The 22094-nt window shown below is 37.5% G+C and overlaps 1 protein-coding gene across 2 annotated transcripts in view; it reads right to left on the bottom strand.

The window, feature by feature from the left end:
• The window catches only part of LOC121304827 (leucine-rich repeat and fibronectin type III domain-containing protein 1-like), a 52817-nt gene that overhangs the window by 5893 nt on the left and 24830 nt on the right, over positions 1 to 22094 (bottom strand). The window contains exons 2-3 of one of the 2 annotated variants that reach the window (XM_041236235.1): positions 21906 to 21965; positions 543 to 1935 (exon numbers count right to left, since the gene is read on the bottom strand). In XM_041236235.1, coding sequence (XP_041092169.1) covers positions 543 to 1915 — 1373 coding nt within the window. In that variant the 5' untranslated portion in view covers positions 1916 to 1935; positions 21906 to 21965. The remainder of the gene's footprint in view (positions 1 to 542; positions 1936 to 21905; positions 21966 to 22094) is intronic. The other variant, XM_041236236.1, reaches the window with a different exon arrangement.

Here is a 22094-nt window from a genome sequence, read left to right as displayed (position 1 = left end):
TACTATGAATTTGGTGAATGTGGTTTCTTTCACAGATCCCCAGTTGTCAGCACAGCACATAAGGTGTGAGGAGTGTGGTACAGTATATGAAACAAGCCAAGAGAACAGGTATGACAGCAAGGGGGCCAGTAATAGTATTGCTCAGCTGGAAAGAGTAGACTAAGCATGTGGTTGAGTGGATTCACAGAGTAATCTAATCTAGAACCATAGATATATATATATATTCTATAGATATATATATAATATATATATATATATATATGTATGCACACGTATACATATATAGTGTGTGTGAGCAGCAAATGTATTCGAACACTCCATTGCTTCTGTAGTTTATTGGACTCCATGCATAACAAAAGTACCAACTGTACAAAAGAACGTCTGGGGATACAACTTCAAGAAAAATTGAATGAAATTACACCGGAGATGTTGAGAAAGTACACAGACACAATGCAAAAGAAAAAGATGCCAATCTGTTATTGATGCCAATGTGTTATCGGCATTACTACAGTGTGAACCTCTGCAAAGAACTGGATTCCTACCTGTAAACCAGTGTGTCATCAGAGGTGCTGTTGTATTGGATCTGATACATGCGGATGCCAGGGATGTGACGCTCAGAAGGCCACCTGATGACAACAGAGGATGAGGTCAGCTCTCCGACCACCACCTTCTTGTCTTGGTTCTTGGTGTCATTGGAGCTCGATTTGGACGAGGTGGTGATGTCAGACAAGCCAGGATCGGGCTCCTTCATGTGGCTGGTGTTGTTGATGAAAAGGGGCAGGGGAACGATGTTGACCTCGACGGGGGCAGTCGCTTCCCCGGCAGCGTTGGAGGCGATGCAGCTGAAAGATCCGCTGTCCTTAAGGGTGGTGATGAAAATGTCCAATGTTCCGTTGTCAAAGAGGACGGTCCTGGAGGTGTTTTGAATGAGCTTCCCCTCAGGAGAGATCCAATGGATGGAAGGGTCTGGATCACCAACGGCTTTGCACTTCAAGGTCACCCCTTGCCCTTCCATGACATAGGCTTTAGAGGCATGGTGTCTGGTGATCAGAGGTGGCTCACAGATGAACTCCTCCTCTTGGATGGACCAGAAGTATTTATCCATTAGGGTGTCAGGGGAAGCACATGTCTCCAAGTCATCTTCCCTGGTAAGCCTCCTGAGCCAGAGTAGCTCGCAGTTACAGTGTAAGGGGTTCCCTCCAAAGCTGACTGTCAATGTGGAAGGGTTGGATGCCTTGGCATTGGCCAAGACTTGAGCGCGTAGGAACAGGGTGTCTGGCGGCAGCTTGTGCAGCCGGTTCGAAGTCATGTCAAGCCTGACCAGCTTGTGAAGCATAGAGAAGGTCCCTTCTTCAATATGATCTATCAGATTGTGGTCCAACGTGAGGGTGTTGATGTTGGTCATCCTGGCAATAGCCTCCCAAGGGAGGGTCTCTAGGTTGTTGTACGAGATATCCAAGTCTTCAATGGTGCCAAGAAACTCATCAAACGTGGCAGAAGCCACATGGTGGATCTGGTTGTTACCCAAAATGAGGTGACGAAGGTTGCCGAGACCCTTGAAGTGCTCGTGCTTCAGGGAGTTGAGCCGGTTACCATCCATGTGCAATGCGCGGAGGGCTCTCAAGTCCACAAAAGCATGAGGCATGATCTGGCTGATGGTGTTCCTAGACAGAGTGAGATGAACCAGGCTGGTCATGTTGAGAAAGTCCTTCCTCCGGATAACGGTGATGAAGTTGTCCGTCAGGCGGAGCTCCACGGTTTTGCGGTCGATGGTGGGCGGCACAAACAGGAGTCCCGTTTTGGCACAGAGCAAAGTCAGGGTAGGAGAGATGTTCTGGCAGATGCAGCGACCAGGGCAGTTATGAGCCTTCACCAACACGCCAATCATCAGCACACAGAAGACAAGCCTGTCCATGGTATATCAGCTTACTGTTCCTGAAACGAAATGAAACATTCTGTTACAAATCCTTGACCGACACAATACTTAACTGTTTATATCTCAAGATCACAATTCTTCAGTGAGGATGAACAACCAATAATTCAACAGGGTCACACTTTGTGTCTCTAATTACTGTGTATGTACATAGTAGTTACTTAGTAAAGCTATGCGTACTAACACAATTACAATGTTATTATGCATTAATTACAATGCACTTAATGTGTGCATTTTTGTGCATGATAGAACCTAAACCTTTTCTGATACAGCTGTTTGAGTTTGGAACAAACAGTGGTACTATAGAACTGCAATGAACTGCCTGTGTGTATTAGCTTACACTATTGAAATTCCATGGTGAGTCAACATATGTTACTATTCTACCAATGTCTTGTAGCTACTACCATTAGTATATCACCAGGTCATAAGCATGCATATATATATATATATATATATATATATATATATATACACACACACACACATACACACACACTGTATGTTAGTGTCTGGGTTTTCATCTAATCAGAGACAGATTTTTTTTTTCTATAGATCTTCTAGCATATCCCTGTACAGAAGTCAGTTTCCATGGCAACTTGTTATGTAGAATGCAAGGCTTTGATGCACATCCTAGAGCCCACTAGGCTCCAGAAGAAAAGAAATGATATGAGTTCATTTGGAATGTTTACACAGCATATTGTTAATTTTGCAGCCGGTACGCTTGATGTCAAAGTAATACACAGCACTCAATATCATAGCCATCCAGAGAGTTTTGAGCTTTCCAACAATGCTCTGGGATATGGGATAAAAAAATAAAATTTAAAAATCCTGTGCTGCACTGCAACTTCCGATAATTTTGGATTTGTCTGCAAAAGGTTGCATTTTTTTTTTTTTCAGGCTTGGAAGGACTAAGACCTTCAGTCTTAACTTAGCACTTGCAATGATTGCAAAGCATTGGCTATTGATGCAAACTATGCCTCCTGTAAATCAAGCTGCTGCAGTGCCATATTTGTTGAACACCAGCACAGCTTTCTGTATAATGAGCATTTGGTTAGCTGAACTATAATTGAATAGATCTGGGGTTTAGGGTTTTCATCTGAGTTCAGTAGCTGCTGCCATTGATACAGCTACCTACCGTAGACTTGATCAGTGAGTGTCTGTTTACAAGAAAGAGACAATGCCATCTAGTTATCCGATGCTTTGCAAACACATTTGTTTTAGAGTTTGTAGCAATACACTGCCTTGCACTAAACTGGCTGTTCTAGCCTTCATTATAAATATAAATGTCAGGCAGCTAGAACTACAGCGCTGTTCTTGAACTCGATCAAAACACCTTAACATAGGTTATCAAAAAAAAAAAAAATACTCAAAAAGGTAAGATAACAGTAAAAGGCAATGTAATTTGAAGCTATTTATTCTTTAAACAAATAAGTGTTGACAGTTTAAAATAGACACGGGGCGGTAGAGCATGTGCGGGTAAGATCTTGTGTACTGCTATGTTCTTTGAATCCTTTTTTTTTTTTTTTTTAATGTAGTCTTACTCTCCCTAATCCTCACTAGAAACACAAGCTCTGTGATCTCTGTCATTTACTTTTTAATAAAGCCCTGCTCCTGTTTCGGAATTGCACACCCAGTATCAGCAGTTTATTTAGCTGCCACTACTTCTTATCTACTTAATACATGCAAATGCTGGAAACAGAGAGACAGCTGGGATGTGAGACAAATACTGAACAGTACAGCCTGAGATCAGGGTGGATGTGGCGTTTTCTCTATAGAAACAAACACAGACTATTGGCACAAAGCATATTTATGGATGCCAGACTCTAGCAATAGCTCTGAAAGCTACTCATGAAGGACAGTTTTTTTTTTTTATCACCTGTTTCCGCATGATGACCAGGATAACATATTTGTTGTCTGCTGGAGTGGGGGAAAGATGCAATCGGCTAGTAATAAACTGATTTGCTGAACCATTTCAATAATAGTGTCAGAAGATAGGCGTTGCATTCCTATTCTGTTATGTTGCTATGCTTTGTCTGTGTATTTTATTTTTCTTCTATTCACATTTTTTCTCAATGTAAACACAAACTTATGGAAAATTACTGATAAGGACACATTCCTTATTTGGGTATGATATATGGAGGTTGTGGGTTCTTGTGCTCTGTTTGTGTGTGTGTGCGTGTGTGTGTCAAATGCACAAATTGTGAGTATATTTATTAGAAGGACCAAGAAAAACCAAACACTCAATGTTAAAAATCCCCTGTTATGCATGAAGTGATATCAATAAATACAAGCACCTCCAATACTTCCCTCTAACTTAAATATACTTCCACTATCAGGGCGAGCTGGAGAGATCAAATTCAATGAATTCAATGATAACTGGAGCTGATCTCATCAGATTTCAGAACACAGGCCCAAATCGCAGATGGAAATGTGTACAGTTTCCCAAAATAGCTGATTATAATAATGGAGACCTGAACACTGATTGAAAATGGTTTATAAAAGGAACGGCAGCACCAAATGCGACAGCTGAAAAGAAACAAAGCAATTAACGTTGCAAGTAGCTACTTAGTTAAATGATCAATCAATCAACTTTTGTGTGTGTGTGTGTGTACTAGATGAAACTCATATATATTAGAGAGAGAGAGAGAGAGAGAGAGAGAGAGAGAGAGAGAGAGAGAGAGAGAGAGAGAGAGAGAGAGAGAGAGAGAGAATGAAAGTTTCTCTTCATTTTACTCTCAAGATTAGATTTCTGATTAAGGACTGCCAAGGACAACACTAGAGTGAATATTGTACCCGTTTTGGCACCACTCAGGAAAATCATTTTTTTAGGGGGTTAAAATAGAAAACAAATGCTTAACCTGGTCATTCAGTGAAACAGACTGTCCATAAAATTCTTAGTATATTTTTATATGCTATTCAGGGATACCAAGATATTTAGAAAGTAGGGAGTCTGAATGAGGCCAAATGGGCAATACAACCCCCACCCCTAGTCTTGCTGTAAATCATTTGTTGTTTCCAAACTTTTGAACAATACTGTAAATCAAACAGCAAAAACACTATTTATGTGCAAAAACCCCACCAAAAAAACTGCAACATACAGTAACACTGGGAAGACTGTGCCAATCATGGGCAAAAGAGACTTGCAGCATGATGGCACATGGCAAATCCAGTGTGCTGCTAAAGCTGTAAATCTGTACTTCTAATCGATAAAGTGTGATATATAGATCGAGACAAATACAGCCTCCATATGCCCTCAGATTAGAAGCCACTTAATTTGTCTGCAGCAAGTTTCTACATGTAATGTATGCAAAACAAAACAGTGTCAATGTAATCCTTTAAAAATGCTCCACAATCAATCGTGCTGACAAGTCCTCTAGCTGTTGCTACAATTGTTAAATGGACATGTTCCCTCACTTATCCACTACAGATGTCAACAGGGGTATTAAATAAAACAGTGGCAATGCGTATTGAGGCTGGTGTATCAAATTCTGTACTCCAACAGACAATTTCTACAATAATTTGGGGGACATTAATTGAGCATTATGAGTTGGTGTATTGGAAGTTTGGTGTAAAGACACGATAAATCAGGTCCATTGTCCTTCTATAGCCCTGCACAGGCTAGTGCGGCAAAAGTAAATTGAAATGTATAAACTATTCTGGAAGCAGCGTGTTCTAACCTGTAGGTACAAAGACATAGCACCCAAGAACACAAAAGTGCACTTTTACTGAATAACTTGGAGTGTCACAGAGTAGGATTCTTTCTTCAACTGAAATTACACCCATGAATATTTGCATGCCTATGATAGTAGCTGACATCAGGATAAGTTATGTGAGTGAACTCATGCATGCAACATTGCATTGGAAAACCCAGCATGCAATACAGATATTGCACAGATGTTCTGGTCATGAACATACAAACCATAGCTTACTGCTTTCATCACTGGACACAAAACTGATGTCATTATTGTCTCTTATTCCATTCTGCTGGGTAGTAAACAGTATGCTTATCGTTTATGGATTTAGTTCTACTCCAGCAGTTGAGTTTCCATAGTTACCATTTTATCATTTATAAATCGACCCGTAAGTGTAAATTCGAAAAACAAAAACAATGGAGAAAATACTATGAACATTATACAATTCATCAGGTAAATGATGAGATTTCAAACACCTTCAATATCCACAACAGAATCTTAATCCAATTGAACATGTTTGGGATAAACTTAACTAATCAGTCATCACGATCTTCTGCCTATCGCTGTGTACTAAATATTAATGACTGAATGGATTCACATCCCTCGTTATACCTTCCAGCACCTTGTGGAGTCTATGCCATGTCGTGTCAAGGCTGTGATCAGGGCAAACGTTGGCCCAACCCAATATCAGGCACAGGTCCTAAACAATTGTCCAGGCAGTGTAGTTTAATTCAGTCGATAACAAATAGAGGAAAAGTTTGCATGGATTTTACAGCATGAAGATTAGTACCTTGCTGGGCTTAGACAGAGCTGACCTTTGTGGCACATAATGGAGAGATGCAAGTGATGTAATCAATGATCACATACTGGCTACAGCTCATGGACTGAGGACTATTGATGGCTCTATTGTGTTTAAGTACTTAAAGGATTTCAACAGGTCATATTTGAAGCTGAGAAATACTAGTGAGTGGATGATAATGAAATCAAGCACCCATTTTGAGTAATTTTAAGTGCATTTCAGTAAATTCTGGCAGTCAGAGCACTCAACACCAAAAAAAATGACTTAATTTGACAAGCAAGAGTCATGGCATATTTCCTTCCTGTAAGAAGGAAAATCAGTTTGGGGGAAAATGTGATATGGTGGATATCAAAGTTGTACCGAAATCCATTTCCTTACCCTTTACTAAAAACAGTGTTGCTAAAAAAGTTTTCTTAACTTTGCAAAACTTCACTGAAGGGCTGCTGTTGGCAGTTTGATCCACCAAGCCTGACCGACTCTGTACTAGAGCCTTGCTACTGAACTGGAGCCTGATGGAACCCCACTATATTTGTGGAGATGGTCGTGTCGTGTCGGGTCTGGTCAGGTTTGCAAATATTGTAAAAGTCTCTGGCTCAGGTCAGGTTCTGATCAGGTTTTAAATTTAGGCCCAAGCAGACCTCTACTTCTGTACAGCTTACTAACCACGCCATACTAAGGGTGGGTATAGATATTCAGATCGCTTACACTACTGGCCAACTTATTGATGATTCTCAGCAGTAAGGAATGGAAATGTCATATTGAAGAAAAAGTTTTGGTAATGGTAAACCATTTTGTTAGACGTGGCTGTGGCATAAGTAGAGTTGCTAAGGTAACTTGGCCTTAGATGTAGAATAAGATAAAAAAAAAAAAAAACTGTAGTCATGTATGTTCTGAGCGTACTATAGTATAAATACCAGGCATAGAGGAATATACACCTCTAATACCTCCAGATAATTGTGGACCAATGGCGTAGCATCTGAGGGCTCTCTACAGGCGTTCAGGTAATTGATTAATTGCCTACCTCTGTTAATGATAGTGGCATGTATTGTATGTAAATAACAGTCAATGTAGACTGGAATGTGAGCATTTGGAACTTATAAATGGTAAACAGTGATACAATTTGAAACATGGTCTGGTCTCATCCTTAATTCCAAGTCTACCTTAATTCATAAACCTTTAAGCAGTATGCAACAGAAATTCCAAAAAAATAAGGCCAAAGATTCAAAACAAGCAGCACACCTACTGTAAAAGTACTGCTATTATGGAAATCCAAAAGTTTGGCACAATAAGTAAGTAACAGGGGCACTCCAGAGAAAGACGTTTTGCTGGCAGCAGTTTATAAAATTAACAATGAGAGTCCAGCCTTTCCATTGTTATTTCATCAGTTTATAAGGGGGAGTGGGTTAAGCAGCCTTGAAATAAAGCAATTGTTTCTTACAATCGGTGGTAGCTGCCGTTCTTTACCTATGTGACTGATGTGTATTAAAACACAGGCTCCTTATTAAAAGATATGCTGCATCTATAAAGGGACTTTTTCATTTTCCTTGGCAAAGGTGCAGGGCCTTTCTTGGGTTAAAGGCTACAGAGAAACAAGACAGGAGGAAATAATAAAACCTGACATGTTAAACACAAATCCAATATAAAAGCTGGGCTGCCTTTTATTGAGTTTGAGAGTGAGATCGCTAATGGAATCCGAATAGGGTAATTGCCTTATTTCTGAAAAAGAAGAAACAGTGGAAGGGGCTTAGATGAGTTACATTTCTCTAGAAAAGGTTGGCTTTTCATTCTTTTTTTTATTTTCTTGGTCTCTGAATATTAATGCTTTCTTAACTTATTGAATTAAAGGTCAGTCCATCTATATATAGCTGTGCAGCAATGAGGTTATCATAAAGGATGTTGGTTTTCCAAGTGCTTTTATTCTAAAGTTGGTTATTATGCAAGCCTACTTGTGTCCTCATTCTTGTGCACTGCTCTTGTGTCTAGACAACAAATATAAATAACTAGCCTATTCATACTTGTGCAGACTAACACTGCACATTCAATTATTTTCAATTTGTCTATTTATCTGTTTAGTTGGGTGTGTCTTGGGCAAACTGTTTACTATATAAATCTAAAATGCAGCCTTTGTTTGGGAGTCTTTTCAACAGCATTTGTTTTTGTTGAAATAGTAGACAGAGCGAATAAGGGTTGAACCCTAAACAACAGTAGAGAATAAAACAACATAACAGGATGTAGAAAGGCAAGAAATGAAACTTCCACAAAATGTAGATGCTATATCACTTCAATATAAAACATGACCGCAAAATCAAGCTAGTTAGCTGCAGCCCCCAGCAGGCGTAAGGGTTAATTTGGCAAACCTGAGGCCTCATGAGCAATCAGCTATTTATATCAAGGCCAGTGTCATGTGCAATCTAAGGAGAAGTGCCTCTTGTGGCAGGCTAGGTCAAGCCAGTTTCAAGTGTTATTTTCTCTGACAGCTCGTGGAGGAGAGAGCTGTCTTCAGTATTAGCCTTGTTAGGAAGAGCAAAACCTGAAGGGGAAGCTGACAAGTGTTAGTCTAAAGGTGACATAACCTCTAATAAAAGATTATGTTAAGCTTGTGATAAAATTGGTAATGGGAAAAAAAGATGTGGATCAAGGAAAGATAACTGTGTTAATGAAAAATTCTGTATTAAATAATAATCATCTATACAAGGAGTCTGTAGCTTACTGAAAAAATAGTTATAAACTGAACTGCTGTGGGGAAAGTCATAACTTTAAATAATAATAAACCTACATTTTTATTATGCTGTAGCAGTCGGTTAGAAAAAGCAAAACAAAACACATCACTCTATTAGTATTCTTGGAGAATTCTGCTATAATGTATGAAAAAAAACATGATTAAATTTAAATCAGACATCTGGATTCAGGGATGATGCTTTGCATCTGCTTAGCAATGCAGCAAAATTTGCAACCGTCGTTGGATTGTGATGAATGTAAGATAGGTTCCAAAATAATATCTGACAAAATTAATATTGTCTCAGCACCACCGAATACAAAAACGTTATTCTCTCAACACTTTAGGGCTCTATGAAGGTAGCTCACATGCCTAGAGGGCTTTATAAATTCATAATAAACTTCATTTTCAGATTCCACTCAACTCTGTCAAGGCAGAGAAAACTTTGTAACCAGTTTTATTTCGTTACGATGTCAAAACCAGAACGCACTCAGATCTACCCATTAATCATTGTACCAGACAGTCTAACACTTCAGCAAGACAGTTATTTTCTGGTAACACTTTATATTAACCCTTAGCGGTACATTTATTCAGCGCCTGTTAGGCGTGTCGGGTCCAATTTATTTTCACATGCGCTGTTTATTTTACATGCACTGTTTAAAAGTATTTTTTTCCACAGCAAAACAAGTTTAAAAAGGCCCTGCATATCAACAGGACACTCAGTACTGCATCTCCAGCCCTGCCATACCCTGTGTTCGCTGTATTTTTCACATATCTCTTTATAGATGCGCATACTTATAAATCCTTTCCTGATCACTCGTTTTATCACCAAACTCCTCAACAATGTGATCCAAGTCATTATTTTATTACTGTAACATCTCAAAAAGCTCTGCAAATGTCCGTGATGCTCTTTGAGCCCTGGATGCGGAAGCAGCTATCTTGTTTTTTGTATGTCCATGTTAGGTCTGTGGTGCAGGGCCTCTGTGTATTGTTTAGCTCCAACCCCCCTTTTTTCCTGTTTCTCTCGGCTCCTATCGGCCATTGAAAGGGTTTTTTTGTCTTTTTCCGTGCTTGACGTCTTTTTGATGATGTCGGACAGGGTCTAACATCGGACCGGAAAGGGAAAATTGTAATGTCGGACATGGTCCAACACAGGACCGCAAAGGGTTATGGTGCTGCTTATTAATGGATTATAAATGTTTTATAAATGTATAACATGTGCTTAATAACTATAGATGGTTTATAACCATGCAATAGTCATAGATGGAATTACAATTAAATATCCCAAAGTAGAATAGGTGTCTAAAAACATTTATAAAACATTAATAAGCAGCACCTTAATATAAAATGTTACCTATATGGTTCATACAAGTATAACCCAAGCTGTTAGAACAAAAGATTTGCTGCCAAAAGAAGGAGTGAAGTAATAGGCTATGTTTGCCAAGTTACTGTAGGGGAAATGTCTTATTGATTTTACTTTGCTTTTGATACTAATTGCTAGGTACATACAGTATAAGTGCATCAATGGCTCAGCGATTACATTTTGTGAAAAGATGACACTATTTTAAAAACGCTGCTGTGTTATCAAACCAGTCCAGCTGCATTTGAGTGTGTCTGAGTTCTGATTGTGTCTACGTTTGTGGTTAGCTATATAGTTCTAGCAAAGATCAATTTTCTAGGTAGCTATTGATTTCTGCTCTTGAGAAAAGTACAAGCTGTTTGAGGGATATAAGCTGTTTTTCTTCCTCACTTTCTACTTCCCTTGAACATTAATGTATTGCCAGGATATCTGTGGATCTTGTAAAAAAAAAAAAAAAAAAAAAAAAAAAAATTGGGCCTGGTGAAAGGAAAGAAAATACTGGTATTAAAAGTATGGCCAATCGATTTGTTATTTCCTTTTCACTGACGTTTCCAGAAGCTGGCATTTTTGCCTCAAAGCTACTGAGAAGCAATTTAAAAAAAAAAAAAAAGCCCTGTGGATTAACGTTTCTTTTACAAATGTCACAGGAACAAATAAACTCTGAGTGGCCAAGAGCTTAGAGTTTAGGATACTGAGCTATATTCTTAATATGTTCTTAACGGGGGGAAAAAATCCAAAGTTTCACTTCAAAAGAAAGTAAAAAATAACAGTTACTGTCACAAAAAATATACCTAATGTAACAAGTATATAATATAATCTTTATATAGTGCCTTTCATAGTGGACCACCATCACAAAGTGCTTTACAAGATATGAGACTAGGACGTGTGAACTGTGCATCAGCTGCACAGTCACTTACAACTATGTCTCACCCGAAAGACAGAGAACAAGGAGGTTAAGTGACTTCCTCCTTTGAAGTTTTTTGTAGGAACTTTATATTTCAATTTTGAATATTATTATTAACGAGTCATTTAGCAGACGTTTTTATCCAAAGCAACTAACAGAGACTACAGGGTGAACCATGCATCACAGCTGCTGCTGCAGAGTTACTTACAATAGGATCTCAGTTTTACATCTCATCCAAAGGACGGAGCACAAGGAGGGTAAGTGACTTGCTCAGGGTGACACATGTCATGCGCTGAGCTGGGAACCTCCATATGATTCACTCAAAAGTGACTTGCTCAGGGTGACACATGTCATGCGCTGAGCTGGGAACCTCCATATGATTCACTCAAAATGTTTTTGTATGGAGAGTAATCGTTTAAGTTTCTCTTTTAAAAAAAAAAAAAAAACATAAAAATAAAGGTGTAAGGATCTAAGGATGTCAGGTACAGTATGTTTCTGCAGGGATTCATGCAATCATGTCTAACTATACATATAGTAATCATATATATATATATATATATATATATATATATATATATATATATATATATATATATATATATATATATATATATATATACATACAAAGAAACCAATCTGTTAAAACAGATGCTGACAGAAGTAGGTTGCTAAGGCAATGTTGTCAAACATTTCCAGATAACTACACAAGCCACTGCATTACTGCAGGCTGTTGTCCAGAGTGGTCTACAATCCAGAGCAATCCATTCTGATGCATGTTCAGGCATGGACAGGGAAGCACCTTCCAACTGAGCACCTGCGGTTAGTTTGTTCTCAAAGGCAGATCTGTCGCCCACATCATGACCGAATGTGGCTTTCAACTGGATTGCACAGCTTCTAAAGCTTTAATGGAAGCTCCCTGCAAAATCAACAAATCAAATCAAATGACAATCCTTGTGAATGAAGTGTAAGCTACTGTACATATTGCAATAAGATTGTCCACTATCTTTTTTCTTTGCCCAGTGGCGAACGCTTCAGAATCGTGTTAAATGGTGCACAAAGGAATCAATATTTTAGACTGTTTTTGCCGTCGGCTAGTGATGTAGGATATATACACTAATCGAGAAGAATGCCCCAGTACCGCTGTCTCTGAATGCTCATGTTTTAAACATGATTAGTTTCTGAGCCCCTGTGTATTGCTTCATAGCTAATATTTATTTCTGCTGGCAGCAGTTATGTATTCTTTTGGCTTCCGAGATAACACACAAGCCCCCTTTCATATATAGCATCATCATTTTGTAGCGAAAGATATTGAGAGACGACCAACATTCATCCTTCTTTTATGAGAAACAAATATATCACTCTCGAGCGACTGAGGCAGATTGGGTTGAACATCATTGCACTTTGTCACAATGCGCTCACAGCGCTATACAATTCTCCAGGCCCCTGACTGCTTTTTTTGTGATAAAGCAGTAAAAACACTCTTTCTAAATGTTGCCGTTAGTGAAATTGCTGTCTTATATAAGATACATACAAAAAGAGTAAACACTCGCCCCACACTGAGCTTAGTGACTTGTAAGAAGACATGTTCCTGTGAATCCTTTTTTTTCTGTTTTGAACAAGTGTTGGACAAGCAGATTAGAACCACCTGCCATACGTAACACATACTTTTGCTTCAACTCAATTATATATATATATATAAAATTAGAAGCTACTTTTTTTAAATGAATTCCATCCTCTCTATCACATAATTGTGTTAAAAGTGTTGTATGTCACATGTGCCTTTTTAAGATTATTCGTTGTACATTTAGATGCAGGCTTTAAATACTTCATGAAGTGAATATCATTTGAATTACAAACAATGTCCACATTTATACTGCATGCTATTTGAATTCAAAGCCAGACCCCTGTACTGTATAAAGCCTACTGTGTTTGAATTGAGTTGCTTTGATATATTAAGAATAGGCTTAAAGGTTATAGAGCTAGAAATACCTACCTGGTTTATCAGGGGATTCGTTGATGGATATACAGTGGCCAAAAAAAAGGTTCAATATCCATAATTTATATGATGAAGGTTTATTCTTTTTAAAAGTAACCAATATTACAGATTAATGAAATACATAATTTAATTCTTAGTAACGAGCACATAAAACATCAGTGGAATAACACACAAACATTTTGACTTGAGGATATTTAAGGGGTTTATCCTTAAATTGGTATGTTATTACAGTGATGCAACCAGTACATTGCAGAACAGAGAGTAAATTGGTCCAGTATGAAAAATGAAACTCACATTACTGATGCATTTTTTGGAATCTATTAATGTTTCTTTGAAGCCAGTGCAGTTAATCTCCCATTGAATAAGTTTCAGCGATCACCTCTGAAATGCTTTAAGAAAACAGTGCAGTCTAATATCCAGGCAGTATCTCACAGTATCATAAGAACAGGAGCACATTCTATTGCACTGATATATGTTTAATACACTAAATTACAAAAAGATACCTCTAATGGCAACTCAATGGGTTTGTATTAAGGGCCAATGGTAAAATCCACAGTACAATGGTTTGAACAGCCAATAGACACTGCCAACAAATTGCAGTGCTACAGTAGTCCACTTCCAGGCAGTGTGTGAAACTATATTAGGACCATTGTACAATATATCTTCCAAATTCAATATGTTGCCTTTGCTGTAATTGGCTAATTGGTTCTGCAAGAGGTTTTTTTTTTTAGATCCTAATGGAATTCCAATGTGGTTTCTAAAACTTTTCAATAAGGTTTGTTTGGTCCCTTTTCCACTGAACTTTGGTATATAATTGAGATACATAGCCATTATAGCCAAAAACATGTACAATGCACAGTAGTTTCTATACATTACAAGGCATCAAATATACAACAAGTGTTAAAAAGCAAAAGTTGCAACAAATATGCTAGCTGAGTGATGTATGTGGAGCATAATGGTTACCTATCTAGGTTATCTGCTGGGGGGAGCAGCTGGTTTATGGAGGGAAGGTAATCAGGTGAACTGCACAGATTATTCTCTCTCCAGCCCAGTCGTTTGGTTGGTTCAGGTAGTGTGAGGATTGCTGTCTCATTATTATGCATCAAAATCTCTCTTTGGCTCCAGCATATCTGAAATATAGGAAGCAGCAGACACATAGGCCTGTCTTTCATCCACACACCTATCCTTCTTCTCCTAACAGCACTGCATCATTCGAGCTGGGCAGTTCAGGACAGATTATTCCTCAAATTAGCATGCAGGAGACTGTATAATATGATTTCTCTTATGCTGCTGCTTCACTCGTTTCATGACCGAACCAGTTTTTTTGTTTTGTGTTCCAGCTGAGTTGTGAAATTGATAGGCCTGTCAGAGTTGATGCCTGTTCACTTTTTGCAGGGCAAGCGCAGTAAGAGCAGCTTGTTTGGGCTTGCCCAGCAGCACATAAGGGTGTGATTTGGCCAGCATGACGCCTGAATCCTTCTGCCTGACAACAAGGGCAGATCATGCAGACAGTACATAAGGCTCTCGGTTTATTTTGGGAGATTTTAAGTTTTTTTTTTTTTTTAACGCAATGCATACCAATGGATTTGAGTACTTTTATCCTGTCTCTCTTTTATAAGAGATTCAGAACTAAGAGTCACCCAAGCAAGTACAGGCTATGTGAAAAAATAATGTGGCACCATTCTATCAACAGCAGCTGTGACTCATTGTACCATTGCATTAAGACTGTAGTGTGGTTACTTAGATTGCCATTGAAAATGTGGTTATCAATTGAAAATGCTCATCAGACCATTTTACCATGTAGGAGCTTTAGCTTAATGGTATTTGCCAGTAACCTTTAATTAAGTTTAATGTGCTCAGAAATTTTGCCTTACCCAATTTCTCAATTAATCAATCTACCCTTGGCCTGGAATATGCATCAAATTTTAACACCTCATTAAGTTTCCTAAATTCGTTACAAAACATCCATGTACCATTTGGCTTTGGGACCAACATTATTTGACTAGTCCACTTGTTGTTTGAGTCCTCAATGACACTCAATTTAAGCATTCTCTCTACCTCTACTTTTGTACCCAATAAGGTCTGATATTTACTTTCACCCGCTGGTGCTGTAATTAGGTCATGATAGATAAGAGATGTTTGTTGTCTATCACCTCACTTACCTCCTTGCACTGTGTTTTAGTTAAAGTTAGGGAAACGTGCATTTTAGCCTCCTGCATGTGGTCTACCCTGGCTAATTTCCCCTCAACTGCTGCCACTGCCTCTGTCTCTGACTATGGGTGTTCAACTCTTTTCCTCATTTCCATGACATGCTCTATCACGATTTTACTATCACTGTCTCAACTAAGGAATCATGGCGTCCCAATTTTTCCCATCTTTATTAATAAATTTTGCAACATATGCGTCAGTGTTCGATTAAACCTTTCAACTAGGCCGTCTGTTTGTGGATGATAAACTGAGGTCTGTACAGGTTTAATTTTCAACACAGGTCCTGCATTAACAGATACACAAGGCGTGCCCTAATCTGTTAATACTAAACTATATTCATGACCCCTAGCTGAACAAGACCTTATTTTTCTCCTTTGATAATTGAAGTAAGTTATTGCTTTTCATATGCAAATACCTGTGAACATCTATATCTGTAAATATGTTTAATATTGTAATTGTTATTGTTTTTTTATGTGCGTTTGGAAGACTTTTGATATAATCGATATCAATATCGGAATATGTGCACGACATTGATACAGGATTTTCATATTGTTGCCCCTGCCCTAGAATTAAAGTAGCCATTTAAAGTATTTAAATACTCTTCCCTCCCCATGTAGTAAATCTGTGAATTTCACAAGAGATTTTCTGAGGTTGTTTTAATTATGTAATTAATGGGTAAATAAGACTTGAAGCATGTGTGTTGCACAGACTGTAACAGAATGTAACAGATTGTATTGTGTTAGCAGGGAATAAACCAGCTGTGTGAAACTACATTTGGGCATCCTGTGTACTGAAGTCCTTGACAAAGTTTAGGTCTGCTACTTAAACTTGTGAGTTTTAAATTCAGAACACAAAGTGTTTGATGGGATGTATGTGCCATATTATTATCATGTAAGAGATTGTATTATGAGCTTTATCCCTGACTGTTTTCAGTTCCCATTGCTTTCAGTGACTTAAGCAGATTATAAAACAAGGTCCAGGCTTTACATTTCTCTCTCAGAAGCTGACTGATCAAGGATAAAGGGAACTTATAATTGAATTATGGTGCTGAGTTGAAAGGAAGAAAAAGCACAGAGAATTTTAAACTAAAACTACAATTAGATTTAGGAGACATGTGCCTCCCAGCTTTCTGATATAAATGGAGCAGAAAATGTATACTTCTGTTAGCTTATTTATTTTCTTTTTTCTACTTCAATCTATAATTATATATTTTTTTGGCATTCCTTCTCTGTTTTTACTAAAGGTCCAAGAAATTGTACAATTGTGAATTCTGTTACAGAAAATAAATGTATTGTAACCTTATTAAACTGGAGCTTTTTTTGTACAATTATGTAAAATTATCAGAAACTAAATCTTACATAATACTGTTTTACCATCACTATGTAGGGTCTCATATGAAAAAAAGGTAACACTTTACATGAAATGTCTCAAATTAGTGTATTTGCAAATTAGTTACTTAGTAAATATATCTGTACTTGCATATAATTACAATATATAGCATATATAGTTAGTGTACTTAATGTGTAAATATTTTTTGCATGATATATGTTAGTACACAACTGTATAAGAAAAGGGTTAGGGTTATGGTTAGAGCTAGGTTAGGGTAAGGATTTACACATTAAGTACATTGTAACTATGCATAATGTCATTGTAATTATGTTTAAGTACACATGTATTTATGAAGTAGCTGCTACCAAATACACAGTCATTACAGACACATAATGTAAAGTGTTACCAAAGATGCACATATTATGGTAAATGTTTATTCAATGTTTATATCATAATGAATATAACATTGCCTAGAGCTCTTGTATATGTTTCAGTCCTGCATTTCCAATAGAGGTTACACAATGAAGACAGAGATCTTGAAAACATGTGAGTCACAGGAAAAGCATTGTTGGTTACAAACAAACCAAAGCTTAGAGAATCTCGGTGATGAAACTTGATAAGGGCATTCTTTAGCCTACATTCTTAAGGATTTCTGTGTTCTGTTCCAATTTCTTTCAAGGGTTTAACAATATTCTGCTATTTACATCCTTTACTGGCATTGTATCCCCTAATGTGTCATTACATAGAAACAGAGCTCGCCTTCCTGCAGGTCAGTCACCCTGTGTATTCTCCCCATTAATAAGAACTATCCTTTACCCCCAACATCTCTTGTATATTATTAAAAAGCATGGTTTACAAGGGTCTGAAACCTATTGAGTAGAATCTGACGACACAAATCATATAGGCACTCAGGCTTCACAAATTGAATCACAATGACCGTGCAAGCAAATAAGCATCAATGTGTTAATACACATGCCATTGCCACTTTATCTGGACCTGCATTTAATATCGGGTTGGGTCTTGTTCTTTCTTATCTCACTCAATTGGTGCAGAGAGGTAGGCTGAGGATCTTCAAGATGAACGTGGAGTTCAAGTTCATCCCAAAAGATTGGATTGAGATTAGAATTCGCTGTTAGTAGAAACTGGTAAATATTTGCTTGTGAGAACCAAAGAAAGAGGGGCTTGTTCATGTTAAGCTGAAGGAACATGAAGCCAGTTTGTGGTTTAAAACTTTCAGAAGACTACAGACCACTGCACAGCACATCGGAGGAGACAGTAAAGTTGCCTCATTGTTTTTTTCTCCCTAGTTAATTGTTCTTATCACTGATAATCCAATTACTGTTAAACTTTTCAGAACCATACATTGTTCAAACCCTAGTGCCATATATTTTGTTTTAACCCTAACTTGTTACATCTTATATTGTATTTTATTACTGTTTGCACTTGCTGTAAACTATACTGTATTTATTTTTTTTTTTTTGCACTGTAACCTTGTATTGTCCTGTAACACCTGTCTCCTTGGATAATGGTATCTGCCAAATGAACAAATAATAATAATAATAATAATAATAATAATAATAATAATAATAATAATAATAATAATAAATAATAATAATAATAAATATTGCTAAATAAAGTCCAGTGCAGCTAACACAGCTTGGTGATACCTGTTTAGTGATACCATTAAAAAGTGAGAATTAACATATTTAGACACAAAACTTTACATGATGCTCAATAAATTAATCTTGAGGTGTTCTAATTCATTTGCACATGACTGTATAAGGAGATGCATTGTGTCTAAGAGGAAACAACATCTCCAGAAGCACCTTGCTTTAAGTTTTCCATCAAGTAAGGTGAAATATTGATAGAAGCTCCCCTGCGATGTAACCATACACCTGTTCTATTAGGCTGTATCATCACAGCTAAAAATAAAAAGGCTCATTTCAGTGTAATTGGATCCCATTCAAATGTCCCTTTATTTTGTCCGGAATTGATTAAGTTCCGGATGGCTTGTTAAAAGCTCTCAAAAAAAAAAAACCCTGAGTGAAGGGGAAGGCTAACCCTTTTCTGATACAATCATATTCTTACATATATTGTACAAAAAGATTTACACGTTAAATACATTGTAACTACGCATAATCACAGTGGAATATTTACCAAGCAACTACTATGTAAATGCACTGTAATTACAGACTTCATCTAAAGTGTTACCAGATCTTGCGGAAAATGACTTGAATATGAAAAAGTTACTCAGCTCTGGAACTCTGTTGTATAAAAACGTGCAGCGACTGGCTAAATGTTTAGCAGCAGTAAACTAACCCTCCCACATAAATTCTATGCTAGAGAGAAAAGATTGCTGTGAGAGTGGTATTAGCTATAAGCACCATAATTTGGTAAATCACTAGTTTTGCAATGACACAAATTACAGCTGAAATCATGCACATGTGTATAGAGTTAGAAACTATGTGGGAGGAACACCTGCTTTGGGCTAACATTATACAAAGACTAGAAGATGTCTAGCGACCAAGAAGGATTAAGAAATTAATACCATATAATGTCAGCTCTCTTTAGACTGGCGAGGAGGGAAAATGCACAATTAATGATGTATACTCTCTTTTTTTTGGGGGGGGGGGGGATAATGATAATCTATATTCCTCTCATGAACAACAGAAGCAGCAAAAAAAAGAAAAAGGAGATTGACTTGATATTGGCGTGAGGCAGCTCGGCATCCCAGGGTGTCTGTCACTGCTGCTAATGACCCCTCCACATCTGAGCACTGAAAGCCATTCCAGAGTGACTGATCCAACAGTCCCCTAAATTGTCTCTTCAACCTGCAGAAATATTCATGTATTCAAATGCCATTTCTAATGGAGCACAGTGACTCTTCCATTTTTATTCATCTGCCTGACCCCACAGTGAACAAAGTGCTAATAGAATACGATACAATATCTCTCTGTCTAGATTAAGGCTGTGTGTAGTTCCCGAAAGAGGACCAGAGTTTTCAATCTCTCTTTCTCTCTCTCTGGAGAATATATTTGAAATGAAAAATGTTAATTGCAAAAAGTAGTCTACCACCTACCCTTATCCTATAGTAAAGCATTGTGAAGACCACTGAAGAATGGTAAAGCAAGCAATGCAGAGTAAACTACGCTAAATGCCTTGTATAACCATGGAAAAAAAACATTGTGAAATTACCTTATTTAGGCTGTGCTATTTCCTCTGGTATGCCTTGGGTTAACTTTTGTAGTTGCCCTGGTCTCGAACCAATTTTTTGAATATCACAGTATTCTTAAATTCTTCTTTTAGTATTCCTACCACTGAGTATTTTATAGTTATGGATGACCAATTCAATATGTCAAATTCCAAGTAAATAAAGGTTGTTTTTTTATATTGTGTTTTATATTGAAACACAATATAAAATATGTATGTTTTTGCTTTGCTTTATACCCTGTATCTGCAGAATCACAGAGCTTCAGCTGAAAGGTTATTTTTTTTAGTCCTGGTTCACTTCTTGTGCTATGGTTTAAACTACTTAAAAAGACATGCGAGAAACTGCATGGACACCAAGATTTGTAAGCGAAGAACCATCAAAACAAATAAAGTTAAAGCATTGCTTAGAAATCCTTGAAAGTTCTCTTGCAGACATCATATTGAATCTAGCAAAAAATAACTATCGGCTTAATATCAGAAACATGAAGCACTCATTTACTCTCTGCAATGAAACAAGCTGTGAAGGTTTTCTATATTGATTGCAAACAGCCCTGGGATCTTTTCTTTATATACACCCAACATAACAGTCATTTCTATCTGTTGGATTGTTTTTGTGTGTCTATGGATCCATCATATTCCCTTGCTGTGTCTGTCAGGCACAGGTAATCAAAGCCATCCTTTGACTAAGTACAATCGACTGACAACACAGTATCTGGGTATAGGCTAGATAATAACAAAGTAACACAATTTAACTCAAGGTTAGCAAACTATTCAATTCTGCTCAAGTGGACTCAAGTGGACTGATCAGCTCAAGTGGACTGAGGGGTGGTTGCTCAATCTATTAGTTAATGGAATTCCGTCAATAAATAATCCTATTTTGCATATTGTCGGGATCTCCCCCCCAATCACATTTTGTAAAAAACCACCTACCCAGTATTTGGTCTAATTGATTTGAAATAATCTTTTATGTTCTGTTTTAAATTAGTATAAATATTACAAATGCAAATGACACAAACAAGAAAATAAATAAATAAACATTAAACAAAGTGGGCTTACATTTTCAAATATATCTAAAAGTTATACATACATGATCGAACCCCAGACCAATAATACAGAGATACAATATAAGTCTCCTCACTTCCATCAGTAAGGTTCAAACAATACATGTTCGGGTGGAAACCAGCAGCAGTTTATTCTGACTGTACAACTACATTTGCTAAACCGTGTAATCAAAGCTACACTGCCCTGTGACACATTAAGGAACTCCCTATGCAGCTGAGTGCGCAATTTCTTCGAGAAGCGTCCACAGCATGGGAGAACGCCTCAGCAGTACAAAACACAGCCACCTTTTTGTGAAGTACAAATGGCAGCCAGTTCACTAACATCTCCTTCTAGCTGTCACTGGAGGAGTAAGAACAATGTACCAAGTTACTCGTGTGTAGTCTTGCCAGTAAAGATCTCTTCTAAAAGTTTACCTCTGTGAATATAGTAAAATCACAGCAAAAGTACAGTAACGCATTGTAAAAAAAAAATATATTTTTTATGGATAACATACTCTACAAGCTGTTAAACAAGTATTCTAAATAAATTTATCAACTGCTATGGATTTAGGGTAAACAGATTTTAAGGTATTTTTTTTACTGTGGAATAACTAATTTTATTATACACTGGACCATTTAACATGATCAAGTCTGTTGATAAAGGCCAAAAAATGGTTGACTTTATATCACTGGAATATCATGGAAATGGAAGGTTCACCCCTTTGCCTGGTGTCCTGGCCCCTCTTCGTTTGTCTCTTACTGCCAGGTCCGTCTCTGGCTAAAAACAAAACAAAACAAAAAAAAAAAATGGAATTGATTTATCAGGATGCACTGTTAATCATCTCCTGATCCCCTTTCACTGTGGACGATAGTGTCACACTGTCTGCATCCCCCTGGTGTGGGGCAT

Source organism: Polyodon spathula, chromosome 40, assembly GCF_017654505.1.
Source record: "Polyodon spathula isolate WHYD16114869_AA chromosome 40, ASM1765450v1, whole genome shotgun sequence".
NCBI lineage: Eukaryota > Metazoa > Chordata > Actinopteri > Acipenseriformes > Polyodontidae > Polyodon > Polyodon spathula.
This window is presented reverse-complemented; position numbering and strand designations above follow the sequence as displayed.